This window comes from Lemur catta, chromosome 17 (assembly GCF_020740605.2).
Source record: "Lemur catta isolate mLemCat1 chromosome 17, mLemCat1.pri, whole genome shotgun sequence".
Classification (NCBI taxonomy): Eukaryota; Metazoa; Chordata; class Mammalia; order Primates; family Lemuridae; genus Lemur; species Lemur catta.
The window spans coordinates 7,948,637-7,964,137 of NC_059144.1; the positions used below are offsets into that span (position 1 = coordinate 7,948,637).

The 15,501-nt window shown below is 43.6% G+C and overlaps 1 protein-coding gene across 2 annotated transcripts in view; it reads right to left on the reverse strand.

The window, feature by feature from the left end:
* The window catches only part of TRMT44 (tRNA methyltransferase 44 homolog), a 32,223-nt gene that overhangs the window by 8,299 nt on the left and 8,423 nt on the right, over window positions 1–15,501 (reverse strand). For both annotated transcript variants that reach the window (XM_045528481.1, XM_045528482.1), the window contains 6 exons: window positions 14,785–14,853; window positions 13,958–14,065; window positions 12,517–12,588; window positions 4,497–4,603; window positions 3,436–3,619; window positions 1,010–1,442 (listed from right to left, as the gene is read on the reverse strand). In XM_045528481.1, the coding sequence (XP_045384437.1) occupies window positions 1,010–1,442; window positions 3,436–3,619; window positions 4,497–4,603; window positions 12,517–12,588; window positions 13,958–14,065; window positions 14,785–14,853 (973 nt within the window). The remainder of the gene's footprint in view (window positions 1–1,009; window positions 1,443–3,435; window positions 3,620–4,496; window positions 4,604–12,516; window positions 12,589–13,957; window positions 14,066–14,784; window positions 14,854–15,501) is intronic.

The window sequence follows — 15,501 nt, forward strand, 5'->3', positions numbered from 1 at the left end:
AGCCCCACCAAGAGGCCCCACCTCCAGTGTGCCTTACTTCGAGCTCTGGTCATCACAGTGAGGTGCACCTAGTCAGCGGGGCCAACCCAGAGACCCCTGACCCAGGCCACTCTGGCCAATGAATGGCACCGGGTCTCTGGAGAGCCCTACTCAACAGACACCATCAGCTCTGCATTATTTCTGAAGGGGGGACGTGCACCATGGTCCTGCCATGTCACATGTACATGAGATGAGGGGTGAAATGACGAAGGAAACACAGATGAGGAAGACAGGGCTCGGACAGAAAGGGTCCCTGCCTCCTCCCGGATCTGCCCCTAGGGGCAGCCGGCAGGTGCCGGTGCCATCGACCAGCAGGACGAGAGCCGGCAGGGGTGGGGCTCCAGCTCCCCTCTCATAACCCGGAGCTGCGGCAGAGGCGGCCCCACTCCAGCCCCAGCACACGCAGCCCGCTCTGCCCTCTGGCGGCCAAGCCACATCCTAGTCACCAACTTCCTCCTCAGAGAGCAGCCCCCTGAATGCCACTAATTTCAGCGTGTTACTCATCCCACGAGAACAATCAGATCCAATTTTCTCCCTTTTATCATGACTGATTCTTGTATTTTGGGGATTTCAAAGAGAATTAATTTATCAAATCATAACATCTGTAATTATTACCATACATTTAAGGGGATAGAGCCTTTTCTGGCATTCGGTAACCTGTTTTCTGTTTGGATAACATGTACAGAGTGAAATTGAGTAGCTCTAGTCTCTGAATCTGTATGTTTTTGTAAAGGTTAATTAAGGGTCCAAACTTTGCCACTCCCTGCCCTCAGCCTTCCTCCCCTGAGGTATTCGAAGTCCTTTATTAGGAAAATTTTAAATACACTTGAAAATAGCCTATTCAACATCCATGTCTTTTTTGAAGTACATTTAATCACTGGCCTATACACCTGCGTGCTGGCTACAGAGAAGGGAATCACTGCCTGAAACCCAGTGCACGTGCCGGCCCTGGGGGTGGTGGTCGGCTTACCTCCTCCATTCCAGGTCTTCAAACTCCCATTTTGAGAACTTCTTGGGTTTAATTGCTTTCCACCTAACAACAAATTTGCCACTTGCAAAACCACTTGGTCAATAAAATCTCGGGGTAGGGTGGCACAATTCCTCACGCACTCAATTTTTTCTCTGGGGTGAAATCCAGGCAGCCAGGGTCCTTCCACCTGGGCCCCTGCTGCACGCTGAGCAGGCCTGGCCTCAGGGACTTGCTCAGCTCTGGCTTCCAGGGCTCTGTGACCATCGCGGTGACCAACACAGCCAGCAGCAACCTGGGGTGGAGAGGCAGAAGGCTTCCGGCCAGGCAGGCGCACAGGGCAGCCCCACCTGCTGGTGATGTACTGAGTCCTCTGTGCATCAATCAAAGCCTCTTCAGTGGGCGGGTATGTTCTCGATTTCCCAACGAGACAGACCTGCACTTGAAAATAGCCAAGTTAAGTACTTCAGCAGGCTCAGATAACACTTCAGCCTTCTCCATGCAATTTTCTTGTTCATAAAAATTTTAGACACCTATCATGAATAATCCTTATTCTAAAAACTAGTGCCAATATAAATCACTTAAAAATAGAAAACTAACAGAGCCCATGAAAACTCTCATCACTCAGACCTTCATGGAGACCTAAGGAAAAAGTTCAGAGTCCGAGTTCATGGAGCCTGGCAGCCACTCCATTCCAAAGGCTTCACTCATCCCATCACATACTCACCCCGGGAGCACACGCAGATATTAACACTGAGGAGTTCTCAAGGGGACTGTATGAGGCTTTGTATCAACCTTGCCAGAGTAAGTGTATTCAGAGGAGAGCGCTTGGTACCGTGCAGATGTTCAACTTGTACTAATTTCCTTCCTTCTTGGTAAATCCAAACAAAGGCCATCGTTCAAACACTCCCCTCTGGAGAGCAAAGTCTAGCCAACAGTGCTGTCGTGGGGTGCCTCATTGCTGGACTTCCTTTCTGGGCATTAACTACAAAGCCAGCTACAGTGATGAAGAAGCCGACCTAATCACATCAAAACCACACCTCGTTACTCAGCTCTGCCACCTGCTGTGTGACCTTAACTCCCCAGTGCCTGTCAGACACCTGGTCCCCACTGGGTAGCTGCTGCGTGTAGACTGCGTTAGAAGCTAGAAAACACATTCACACCCACTCTTGCAAGTGATCCCAAAACCATCTGGCTATAAGAAAACTGAGGCTCAGCAAGACTAAGTGACAGCCCCTGGTCTCCAACTACTACTAATGAACAACAAATGCAAAAATCAGAACTGTGGGACCCTCTGACCTATGGAGATGATCCAAACTGCTGAAGAGTGGTTTCCAAAAATCAATTCTAATCTCAGAAGACTAAGACTTGCCAAAATAGAGGAATTTAAGTGGATGACATGACAGCTGTGGAGACAAGTCCTAAAGGAACCGTCCACAGTAGCAGCAGCAACAGCATCAGTGGCAATGAGGCTCGTGCCACCAGCTGACGCTGCTCCTCCGGCTCATGGGCACTGCCAGCCAGCAAGCGCCCATAGCACGCCGGCACTGCCACAGGCTCTGAAGACATTACCCGTCTCGTCCTCAACACAGTCCCAGGCAGCCTTCTCCCCATTTCACAGGAGAGGAGCAGGACTGGAGAGGCCCACAGCTTGCCCGAGAGTGCACGGCTGCAGAGCGGCAGGCCGACAGCCAAGCTCCAATCTGTCCCGATCCTCCCACTGAGGCAAGCAATCAAGCTCTGTGACTTGGGTATGACAGGCTTATTTTTTAAAAAGCACACACCTGACAGCCACGGGGTCTTATAAAATAAAGGTACCAAAGATCAACATAAACTGCTGTAAATACTTCCCAAGACACTTCCAAAGCGTCACACCCCAGAATGGCCAGTCTGCCCCGTCCACCTGAAGGTCAGGACACACCCATGCTGTCTCACAGACAGCGCAGGTGCCAATTTCTGCCCAAATGACATTTCAGGTAAATGTGAGTTAGCGAGGCTTTTAACGAGAAATTTGAAATCATTTTGAACTTCTGAAACAAACTCCAATTTCAGCCAATCATTCAGAACTCCAAGAGATGGGAACTTCCCATAGCGTTCAGAGCCAGGAACTCTGGGCTGGAAATCACTGCCAAATCAAGTGGAGGACTGCTGGGAAAGAAGGGCCCTGGGCCACTCAGTGTCCTGCAGAGAAGATGATGACCTGGGCTCCCACAGAGGCACCACCCACCAGGGGTGGGGGCAGGAAGCCTTTGAAGGAAGGACTCTCCAGACAGAATGAGCCTCTGAGCCCCGTCAATGACCGAAACACCAAAATCAGCACAAGCACCTTCCAGGATGTTTGTACATTTTGAACATCATGCTGTGGTTTACAGTTCTGTGATGTGGCCCTAAGCTTTCCACCCAAACACTAACACACCAGGAGGACGTACTCTTTTGGTTGAAGGAATTCTAAGGCAGTCTTCTTCTACATGAAATCCACAGGTAAATCCCACTTCTTTGACGAAATCGAGGTATTCTCGGTACTGAGTCTTCTTGCTCTGCCTCCGGCGGTATTTTCCAATGAAGTCAAAGAAGCAGCAAGGGAGGACAAAGAAGTGGCAACCATAGGAAGACCTTCAAAAACAATAAACCACCACAGAAACCAAAACTTGTGAATAGATCCATTAAAGAAAATGCAGCAGAAAGCCAGGTGGTAATAGAGTGTCAGGGTAAAATATAGATCTGTTTCTGGCTAATATTGTTTTTTATATTAAAAAATTAATTATAGCTTTCCCCAACTTCATTTCTAGAAATAATGCAGCACTGTATATCTTTTCAAAAAATATGAACGTAATCACTTTTATAAAAAATAATTTTCCATCACAGTTATTGTCAACCATAATTTAAATTTAAAACCTTCTGAAGTACTTTGAGATTTCAGCTATGAGTAAGAAATTTCAGAAGTAGAGTAACAAAGATTAAGTTACAGATTCCTTGAGAACCAAAACAGTTCCAAAGAGCCTGGCAAAGGAGACCCGGCAACGCAACACTCAGGAGCAGCACAGCCTGCCTCGGGAGGGCGTCTCCAGCTCCGAGGAAAGGCCGTCTCTGCGAACACCAGGGGGTCCCACTTTGGAGAGACAACTGCTGCTGCAAAGTGTCTATCTATTGACAGATTTTTCCTTTCAAGACAAATTCTGTTATCAGAAAAAAACTCCAAAAAGGACACATCTTTTGACACTGGCTGTAAATACTGCAGAAGTAATCATAGCTTCAATCAGTACTGGCCAATAGAAATATAATGTGAACCACATATACAATCTTATATTTTATAGTAGCTATATTTTAAAAAGTAAAACTGGTAGAATTTATTTTAAATTAACTCAATATATTATCATTTCAAAACTTTGAACTAGCTCCACTTCGAGTACTTAACAGCCACACATGCTACCATCTTGGACAACACACATTCTTGGACAGCCATTCACATGCAATTTCTCTGCTTACTCACCTGGCTGCAATGACAGGTATCCATGGTGTGAGTTCATCAGAATGGTTACCGATTAACCAATCAACTTCAGGGAAAAGGGTCTTATCATTCGGTGTGATTGCACCTTCCTACAAAAACAAGATCAGATATTTAGCAAATCAATGCAGACCTTTGGCTCAGCAGCGCACAGCAGGAGAGCAAAGGCTTATAACCCTGCAGACCTGCAGTTCACCTGCCTCATGGCCTCAGCCCTTCTGGGCCTGCCAAAGTCACCAGGAATGAGGAAGTGAACGTACCTGCCCCACGTCTGTCCTGGAGGGCGCGGAACACTGGCAACTTTTAGGGAAATCACTGGAGAAACTAACAGTACTTTTCTGGGTGCTAATCTCCTTTTGATAATTAGACGTAATTTTTACATAAGTATAAAAAGGAGCTATAAAAGAGATGGGACATGTGAACTATTTTACCTTTGGCAGAATATGGGAGCAAGAGATGGCATGAAGGGAGGGTAAGTGAAAAGCACCCAGATCTGAAACTGATTTAAGGGTACAATGCCCTGGTACAGCCTCACAGGTCTGGCAAGCTACATATGGAAGTCTATCTACGAAAAGATATAATGTAGGATAAATTTACACATGCAAGTATGCATATTTCTGTGCCATTATGCTATTAACTTTTTGTAAACTATCAGAAAGTGATTAAAAACCCACTGAATATGCAATTTAACCATTCTGACAATTTATGTAGTTAAGTTAGGAACAGCTTGCTTTTATGATTTAAGAACTTTAAATAAAGGCCTTTCAAAGCAATCCCCTGTGGGTTTCCCCAGAACGACCCCACAGAAAAGTTCGAGGCAGGTTGCTAGGGAAACTCAAATAAAGAACTAGAACCTTCTATCCATTCTCCATTTATCCCAGATTGGCTTTTGGTCTAGGCCCATGCCAGGTTCATGCCTTGGACACATGAAAAAAAGGAAAATAAATTAAAAAACACCCTGTCCTTTCCAATAATTAGCAAGCCACCATTAATTATTAAAATCAACAGTCCCAATAGTGAATCTCAGTAAAAACTAGAAAAAGAAAAGAGATTATACAACCATTCAAAATCTTCTTAAAATTGTAGAATGAATCCCCAAGAGAAGTAAATAGAACTTTATTCCATGATATCGGAGCAAACAGGAGAAGAGACTATGACAACATTCACATTATAAGGCCATTCCTTATAACAACCAACAAAGCTATAAGAGTCTTCTGCAGATACGATATATAAAAAATAAAGAACTCAAATTCTATAATCTTTCTGATTCTTCAATAAGCATATGTGCTATTTACATAGACATTAAAATACTAAAAATATTATTCATGAATATATGTGTAATTTACAAGCAGGAAAATCAAACCTTTGGTAATAATTATTCCTTATTCCCACTCAGTCTCGATATAAGTTTGCCCACCTGTCTCTTTAAATGGCTTGAATTAATTAAAAAGTAATCTACACTTAGTAATTCCACAATCACATTTATAGTTATCTTACCAATAGGACAAAACAAAGCCCCACCTGTTCTATAAAGTCTCAATTGGCATTCTGAACATAGCAAATTGCAATATTCCTATTTCATATATAGGAATTAAGACATAAAATTAAGATAATTTGTGATCACCACAACGCTGTTGTTATAAACAAGTGTTTTTATTTAATACTCTCTTGCTTATCATCAAATCAGGTTTCTGAAAGAAAGAAAAAAGCTATATCCCATGCTTGGCCTTTGAATTCCTAGATTGTACCTGTTCATGGAAATCACTCAACTACAGCTGGGGCAAAATCATTTACTGAGAAATATACAAACACTGTGTACTTGCCAACAAAACACTAATTTTGGCCATTTCCTCTGGGGCAGAAAGCGTAAAAAAAGAGTCAGCTTCTATCCCTTGTATTTAACACTAGAATAAGCATGACTCTTCTAGCACTAAGAGTGAAGGTTCAGAGATAATGAGAAAAAAGAAACTACGTGAGTGATTAGAATACAGAACTCTCATTAGCAGGGACTAAGTGGCTGGGGTAGGGTTTCCCCAGGACCACCCCACACAAAAGTTCAAGGCAGGTTGCTAGGGAATCTCAAATAAAGAACTAGAACTTTCTATCCATTCTCCAAGGGCACCTCATACATACCAGCCAGCTCTTTTGCCTAGGGCCACTACTTAAACGGAGGGCCTGTTCAATTGCTGTTTGAATTTCTTACCCAAAGAAATTATTTTGATTTTTCACCTGGGGACACAGGAAATTCTGAAATCAACCACATGACTACTCCTTTTGTTTTGATCATTAACTTGGAGCCCAACTGTGTTAAGTGTGTAAGAACCTATGGTCTGCACGCGTATCTGCAGAGCCTCCCCTTAGTACACCTGCTAGTTTACCAATATTCCCAAAACCTGAGATTTTAAAAACATTTTAAATTTACTATAATTTATGAATGCATAAGCAATCACAAATCCCAGTGGAATAAAACAAAGCACAAATATATAACAAAAAATAAGCAAATAGAGATGTCAGGAAGCTACAGCAAGCTTCCCTTCCGCCAATCCTTTTTTTTTTTTTTCAATATTATTCCCAACTTTAACAGGTGGTGAGGCCAACTGAAAATATAAAAAGTCTCAAATATTTTATTTTCTATTTAGTATTTTACTTCTATTTCTATGAAACAATATACCTGAGATTTGTTTCAGACAGCTGTTAGTGCTAATGTTTGGGATGAGGGTGGTCAGAGAAAAGAAGAACCGTGATAGCAGGCTGACGACCATACGGGTCCATTATGCACGCTCCACTTTGCGTATTCCTGAGGGTCTCCACAATGAAAAGTAAATGTTTTTTCATTTCTCAGATCAATCTTCTTCCCTCTGGCAGATGAGAATCTATGAACTAGTCGCAGTCCTGCATTTAACCATGTGGGCAAAGGTCCTGAGGCCATCTGAGCAGCTGGGAAGGGGCAGAGTTGCATGGCAGGAAGAAAGCCATGCCCACAGCACCCCAGCAGGGGCAAGTCACGCCTACGGCACCACCCAACAGACGAGGCGACGCCACAGCACCTGCCAGCAGGGTGAGACCATGCCCATGGCACCATGCAATGCCAGATATCCAGAGCCCACAACGCTGCAAGGAGTCCCAGGAATGCTCCTGCCAAGGTGACCATTATGTCTTTCCCTTTACAGAGCCATTTCTGTCTATCCCCAGTGCCAGGAAAAGCGACCTATTCCCGACCAAGGTCTAACTGACATGATCACGGCAACCCCGAGGGCATGTGGCTCTCCCACCCAGGTTCCCAGACAGCTCCAACCCCACAGGCACCTGGGCTCTGCAGCCTGAACCCACCCTACCCCACTTCCTGTTCCTCCACAGGCGAGGCTGTCCCAGGTCACCCCACCTGCTCGCTTGTCTGCTCAGCATTCTCCAACACCCACAGGGTGCATTTGTGGGGTGTGTGCCCCTCCCCCCACCTCCCTCCACCACAAAGGCAGGAACTCTTTGTCCCTGCTGAATCATGACCACCTTGGAGTGCCTGACAGGTAGCAGGTATATAATTTGATATATTAATATCAAATATTTGATATTAATACATATATCTCTTTTGTTCTGTTTTATTGGCTACTTCCCTTACAGTGTTCAAAATTCTTCCCGAAGTGAACGTATAGTTGAAGTAGAACCTTTCTGAAAAGCATTATGGCAATATGTATCAAAAACCTTTTAAAGTCCAGCTTATGAAAATTTTTTTTTTTTTATAGGCCGGGCACAGTGGCTCATGCCTGTAATCCTAGCACTCTGGGAGGCCGAGGCGGGAGGATTGCTCGAGGTCAGGAGTTTAAGACCAGCCTGAGCAAGAGCGAGACCCCATCTCTACTAAAAATACAAAGAAATTAGCCAGACATCGGAAAATATTTAGAAAAAAATCAGCTGGGCATGATGGCGCATGCCTGAAGTCCCAGCTACCCAGGAGGCTAAGGCAGAAGGATACTTGAGCCCGGGAGTTTGAGGTTGCTGTGAGCTGGGCTGATGCCACAGCACTCTAGCCCGGGCAACAGAAGTGAGACTCTGTCTCAAAAAAAAAAAAAAAAAAATTATGGACTATAATTTGTAACATGAACAGAAGAGCTGAGTAAATAATTACACTTTTCACCACTTGCTGTCTACATGAATGACCTAACCTTTCCAAGTGCAGCTTGGCTTTCTCACCTGTAATGTGGGGATGAGAGAATCGACCTCCTGGGGCTGCTGTGAGCAGTGCACACAATGTCCTCATGCCGGCATCAGCATATAGCACCAGTGCCTTCTGGCCTTTATTATCATACAGTTGACCCTGGACCAACGGTGGGGTTGGGGTACTGCCCCTCTGCACAGTCAAGAATCCTCATATAACTTTTGACTCCCCAAAACTTAACTACTAATAGCCTACTGTTAACCAGAGCCTTACCAATAACATAAAGTATCGATGAACACATATTTTGTATATGTATTATATACTATATTCTTATAATAAAGTAAGCAAGAGGAAAAAAAAATTAAGAAACTCATAAAGGGTCAGGCACTGTGGCTCGTGCCTGTACTCCTAACACTTTGGGAGGCCAAAGCAGGAGGATTGCTTGAGGTCAGGAGTTTGAGACCAGCCTGAGCAACATAGTGAGACCCTGTCTTTACAAAACAGAAAAATTAGCTGGGTGTAGTGATGCGCACCTATAGTCTCAGCTACTCATGAAGCTGAGGTAGAAGGATCAATTAAGCCCAGGAACTTGAGGTTGGAGTGAGCTATGATTGAGCCACTCCTCCCCAACCTGGGTGACAAAGCAAGATCTTGTTTCTAAAAACAAAGAAAACAAAAAATGAAAATCATAAGAAACTGAAAATATATTTACTATCCATTAAGTGGAAGTGGATCATCATAAAGGTCTTCATCGTCATCATCCTCACTGAGTAGGCTGAGGAAGAGGGTTTGGTCTTGCTACCTCAGGGGTGGCAGAAGACGAGGAGGAGGTGCGTGGAAGAGGTCCACTTAGTGTAGCTTTATGGAAATACACTGTAATTTCTGCCTGACTTTTTTGCTTTTTCATTTCTCTAAAAATGTTTCTATGTGGTACCAATTCTCCTTCCACCGTTTGCTTTAGTAGAAAGGTCTAAGTTGCAAAAAAGTCAAAAGCAGTCTTGGATAATGTGAATGCTTCTGCCAGATTGTCTAATGTCAGTTTGTTTTCTGGCACTGCCCCTTCTACGTCTTCTTCCTGATCGTCTGGCACTGTTTGGAAGCACTCATCTTCACCAAATCATCATCTGTTCATTCCTCTGGTGTGCTATTAGCTCTTGAATTTCTTCAAGATCCGTATCTTGAAACCCTTCACCAACTTTTTTTGCTACATCCACAATCTCTTTCATGATTTCCTTGATTAGCTGTTGTAAACCTGGTGAAGTCATGCACAACATCCAGACACAGTTTTCTCCAGCAGGAAGTTAGTGTTTCGGGCTTTCATGCCTTTTTCTGTAACAAGAACAGCATCTTCAATAGTGTAATCCCTCCACACTGTCATGACGTTCTATTTGGGTTCTCGTCCACAGCGTTAACGGTCTTTTCCATGGAGTATCACATGTAATGAGCCTTAAAGGTCCCATGATCCTGGATCTAGAGGCTGAATTAGAGATGCTGTGTTTGGGGGCAAGTAGACCACTTCAACACCTCTGGTGTTGAACTCTGGGTGGCCAGGGGCATTGTCCGATATCAAAACTGGGAAGGTACTTTCTGACTTCAGGGACAAAGCACCGATGGAACCAGCCCAGAAAAGGTGTTCTCGTCCAGGCTTTCTTTCTGTACAACCAGAAGACTGGCAGCTGGTATTCATCTCCTCCCGTCAAGGCTTGACAGTGAGCAGCTTAATAGATGAGGGCTGTCCAGACCATCAATTCCACCGCATTTGCACAAAGCAGTAAAGTGACCCTATCCCCTCCTGCTTAAATCCTGGTCCTAAACAGGCTCTTTCATCTGCCCATCCAGGTAGATATCCTTTCTTTTCTATGATGTCAATGGCATCTGGCAACTAGTCCGCTGCCTCCTGGCCAGCATAAGCTGCTTCTTCCTGTTATTTTTTAAGCCAAATCTCTTTCTAAAATGATCAAACCATCCGTTGCTGGCATTAAATTCTCCAGCTTTAGATCCTTCACTTTCCCTTTGCTTTAAGTTGTCATACAGTGACTTCGCTTTTTCTCAAATCATATTAGAGTCTGTAAGTATGGCTTTCTTGTAACAATCTTGCACCCACGTAAGAGTTGCATTTTCAATAAGCAATAAAACAGTATTTTGCAAAAAGTGCAAGGTTTCTGTACCTGCTGGCATAGCTACAACAATGGCTTCATAAATTTCCTTTTCTTTTTTTAGGGTGGTCCTTACACTGGATTCATTTATCTGGAAATGGTGGCAGCCGCAGCTGCAGACCTCCATCTAGAGTATATAACAAGCAATTCAACTTTTTCTTATAACGTCATGCATGGCTTTTTTCTGATTCCTGGGAACACTTCCAGCATCACTAGTGGCACTTCGGATAGGTCCCAGTGTGTTATTCAAGGTTTACAATATTGCACTGAACATGTTGAAAATTGCACAAGAACCACATAAGATCACTTTTTACTTCTATACACAATTTGCTGGAAAGGTGAACTGCTCAGAGATGAGTACATCACATGGTGTTTTAAGGAGATATAACACTTCAGTTCACCGCAATGCAACAGGTGGCTATGAAATTACTACAGTAGTACTGTATGTGATAATTTTATGCAATTATGATTTAATACTGCATCTTTACATTTGTTTACATTTCTCTCAAATGCAAATAGTACCATGTATGGTCTGTGTGTAAATTATATTTTGATAAATTTTAACTTTTTATAGATTTGTATATATTTTATGGTAGTAAATTATAAAATAAACTAGTATCTACATATATTTTATGCATTCATAACATACCTCTTTCTTAATTTTTTCAGTATTTCTAGGCTACATGGTTTGCAAGTTTTTTCAAATTGTTGCAAACATCCAACATATTTATTGAAAAAAATCTGTGTGTAAGTGCACCCATGCAGTTCAAACCTGTATTCTTTGAGGGTCAACTGAACTTGTTTACATTGTTGTTACATACAATTCAACGGGATGTAATTCAACCATTTTTAAAAAATGCTTACAAATAATTAAGACTTCAGAAAATGCCTAAAATGGATATGAAATGGACAAAAGCTAGGGTCAAAATTCTACATACAATATGGCCACAAATGTATTTTTTAAAGGTGTACATATTTATGTGATTATCTCTGGGGACGGGTATTAAGAAAAATTATAATGTCTCATTCAAGTCCCAGAAAAAGGAAGAATAAAAAGGACTGGCCCAAAAATATGAGAGAAATTACCTGAAACCACATGGTCCACCCTACACATCACCTCCTGTGTGTGAGACAACCAGCAGGTGACATTCTCCATTCCAAGCTGAGCACCTGGCTACCCCCCGACGTACCCCTGAAGACAAAGCTCTGTAAGGGTGCTCCAAGAAGCCTCAGAGCCCCCAGGTGGGGTCAAGTGCCCTTCCCCGAGTCCCCTCAGCCTCTCAAACCTCCTATACTAGCCCCGACACAGCCATTGCCCTTTGTGGCTAGGAAGTCCCCACAGTACCCCCACCCTGGCAGAGTCCTTGCAGGCTTGGCACTGTGTGACAAGCAACGAAGACACAAAGAACACATGGCACATGCTGTGCCCTTAAGGCAGTACAGGAGCAGCCCACGGAGATGCAAACTGCTGTGGCAGACACAAGGCAGGAGACGGGGGTCAGCATCCTTTCTCCAGTTTAACCAGAAAGCTGTGAAGTCTACAGTTTTTTTCCTTTCTTATTTCAGAGCACTTATATTATCATGGAGGTTTATGGTTAGCATATCTCATTGACCTATCCAAAGAGGTACATTCATTAAAATAATTGCCACTAGGGGCTAAGCCATGCTAGATCAAGTACATGAACAAATACAGTACCTCTAACCGAGTCTGTGATCCATAAATGTCCCAGATTTTTCTTCTTCGGACATCAATCCCTCTGCCTGGATGCTGCAATAATTAATTTTAAAAATCAAAGGTTAAGTTTCGAACATAATAATACATTAGCATGAACAAATTAGAGCCCTGCAGGCATTGCTGCCAGTATAAAGCACGAGAGACCCTTAGGATTTGGGCATGCCACAAGCACAATTTCTCAGCTATTTGAAATAGACACTCACACCTTTGCCAGGTATATAAGCACCTGTACTCTGCTAATGGTCATCATGTGTCTTCAAGAAGAGAAACAGAGTCAAGTGACCACAGTGGCCTTTAGTCAGGGAACATTTCCAGGGCCAGTGCCCCAGAGTACACACCTGACAACGTGAGCCTACTCAGCTCTCAGAGTCGGATTCCTGAGCACCTCTGCTCTTCCTGCACCTTGGCCAAGCTCCTTACCTCTCACAGGGCAACTTTATTTATTCCAAGCCAAGGGAAAAGGAGAGATACAAAAAACACCTCCCAGTTGTCTCCACATACAGGCTTCCAGGTCGCCACCTGCTGTCATGCCCTAACCATATGTTTATAGGTGTTACGATTACAAACTCATTCTTTTACAAAACACTTTGAAAAGTGCATTTTCTTTTATTTTCTTTCTTTCTTTTTTTTTTGAGACACAGTCTTCCTCTGTTCCCTGGGCTAGAGTGCCGTGGCATCAGCTTAGCTCACAGCAACCTCAAACTCCTGGGCTCAAGTAATCCTTCAGCCAAAAAATGGCCACAAAACCCTGTACTGGGTTGCTTCACAGTACTGTCTGTGTGTACACGACTGGTCCTCTGAGCTGGAATTGAAGCTTCTCAAGGGCAGAATCCACCTTACCCTTTATTCACCCTCCAGTTCCTTGAAATGGTGGGTTTTTAAAAGAAAAATTTGATAGCAGAAATATACGTGCTATTGATAGCCTGTCATCTTAAAGGCCCACGCTGGGAAGTCCTCAGGATCTGTTTTTTCCCTCATTTTACATGCCATCTTTTTAACAAATTAACAGAAACTTATCAGTCACTACTCTGATAGCCTGGCTGACTCTGTTTCCAGACTGTACCAGCAGAAAAGATGTTGGTGACTAAGGTGCTCACACAGTAGTAATATTCTTTGGGGGTAGGGAGGTTGGGAGTGGGTATACTCATAACTATGGATGTGGTGAGCGTTGTGGGGGGAGGAAGGGCACGTCTCAAATCATGGTTGGGATGTGGCAAAGTCATAACACGTAACCAAAAGGTTTGTACCCCCGTAATTTCCTCAAATAAAAAAAAGTAAAAAAAAAAAAAAGAAAAAGAAAAAAAAAAGAAAGAAAAGAAAAGGTGTTGGTGAACCCTATGCCTGACTTGAAGAAACGCTGGAAAAGCTACCAGAAAAGGTCGTGGAGCCATGCCTCACTCACCCCTTCACTGCTCAGGATGTGGACCAGGAGGCCGTTGCCACAGCCCAAGTCAACAAAGGACTGCTTGGCAGTCACTCCCCTCTCGGCTCTTTCTTCTTCCCAGAGAATCTTAGAAAAGAGAAAAAACAAAACAAAGCTAGCTGGTAATTCACTCTTTTCAAGAATAATTCAGACACAAATTCCACCTGGGGTTATAAATTGAGTAGGACGGAAAGGCCTCGAGGCAGGTGATGCACGGGTAAGCAGAACAGACATGGTGTACACCCTGAGGTGGCTGGAGCCAGCCCAGTGCTCTGGCCTGATGCTGCACAGACATCCCAGCTTTCTCTGTCCATCAGAGTCCACGTTCAAGTGGTCATCTCTGGGCAAGAGCTTTACAGATTATTGTTAGTTTCTTCACGCTTTCTCTACATCCTTTAAGTTTTGTATACTTTAATAATCAAAAAAAGATGCTATTTCTAAACAGTCTAAGAGAATTTAAGTTCACAGGAAACTGAAAATTACCTATTCTACTTCGATAACTCTTTATAGATAAGAAAGTCAGACTAAGGAAAGAGGGCCAGAAGCCCCCAGGCCAGGGCTGGGGACATGCCCCTCTCCACGCCAGCCAGCACCTCCTGGTCACCACCAATCACGGACCTACCGGCACCTATTGACACTCATGCAAAAGTACCTCACAAAGTGAAACCATTTCACGTGCAAGCAACCTTACAATCAGCTGTAAACACTGTGAGCTATGGCTTTGGTAATGTCTTTCACTGCTGGCAGCATCTCCCCATAGCAACCTGCGCCCACTCCAGATAAGCTCAGATTATATCCATTCTTACCAGCAGGTATGCAGCAATAGCCACATCTTCATACACAAACTTCTCAGGATCAGTTACTTCAGGCCACACCTAAAACATTTGCAAGGGTACATGTAAACTGTTCTTATTTCCCTGCCACTTCCTAATACTTAAAGTCTCCCCATAAAGCTTAAGTCAAACTGGACTAACTGTGCAATAAAATAAAAGTATCAGCTCATTCAAATGCACAAATTCATGATTGTTCTCTTACAATAAGAAATTTACATAAAGTCACATAAAACTATGGTGCTACTTGTATGTAACAAGATATGCCAAGGACAATGTGCTCCAAAGCAAGGTTTTACAATAAAGAAAACGTAAGACGTCTAGAAGAGGCAAGTGGACATCAGAGGAAAACACTCAACTATCCTGTGCTGTTTATGCAGATAAAGGTATCCAATAGGAAACAAGGTGCGGGGAAGAGCAGGAAAACCCAGGGCTAGGGAGCAAGAGACCAGTGCTCCCACCCTCTGACCCAGCCGTGCTGGCTGCTACCTCCCTCCCTATTTTGCCCCTGTTTCCCCACCTGTAAAAGAGGGATAAAGCCCATGCTTTAACTAACAGGCAGGATGATCACCAGGGTGCTCTGAACACTGTACAGCACTAGCTGTGCACAGGCGAGGTCTCATTATTAAAATTAGTACTGTACATAACTGGCATTTGGGAGAAGAGAAAAATCCACAGCCAATGGTAAATGTT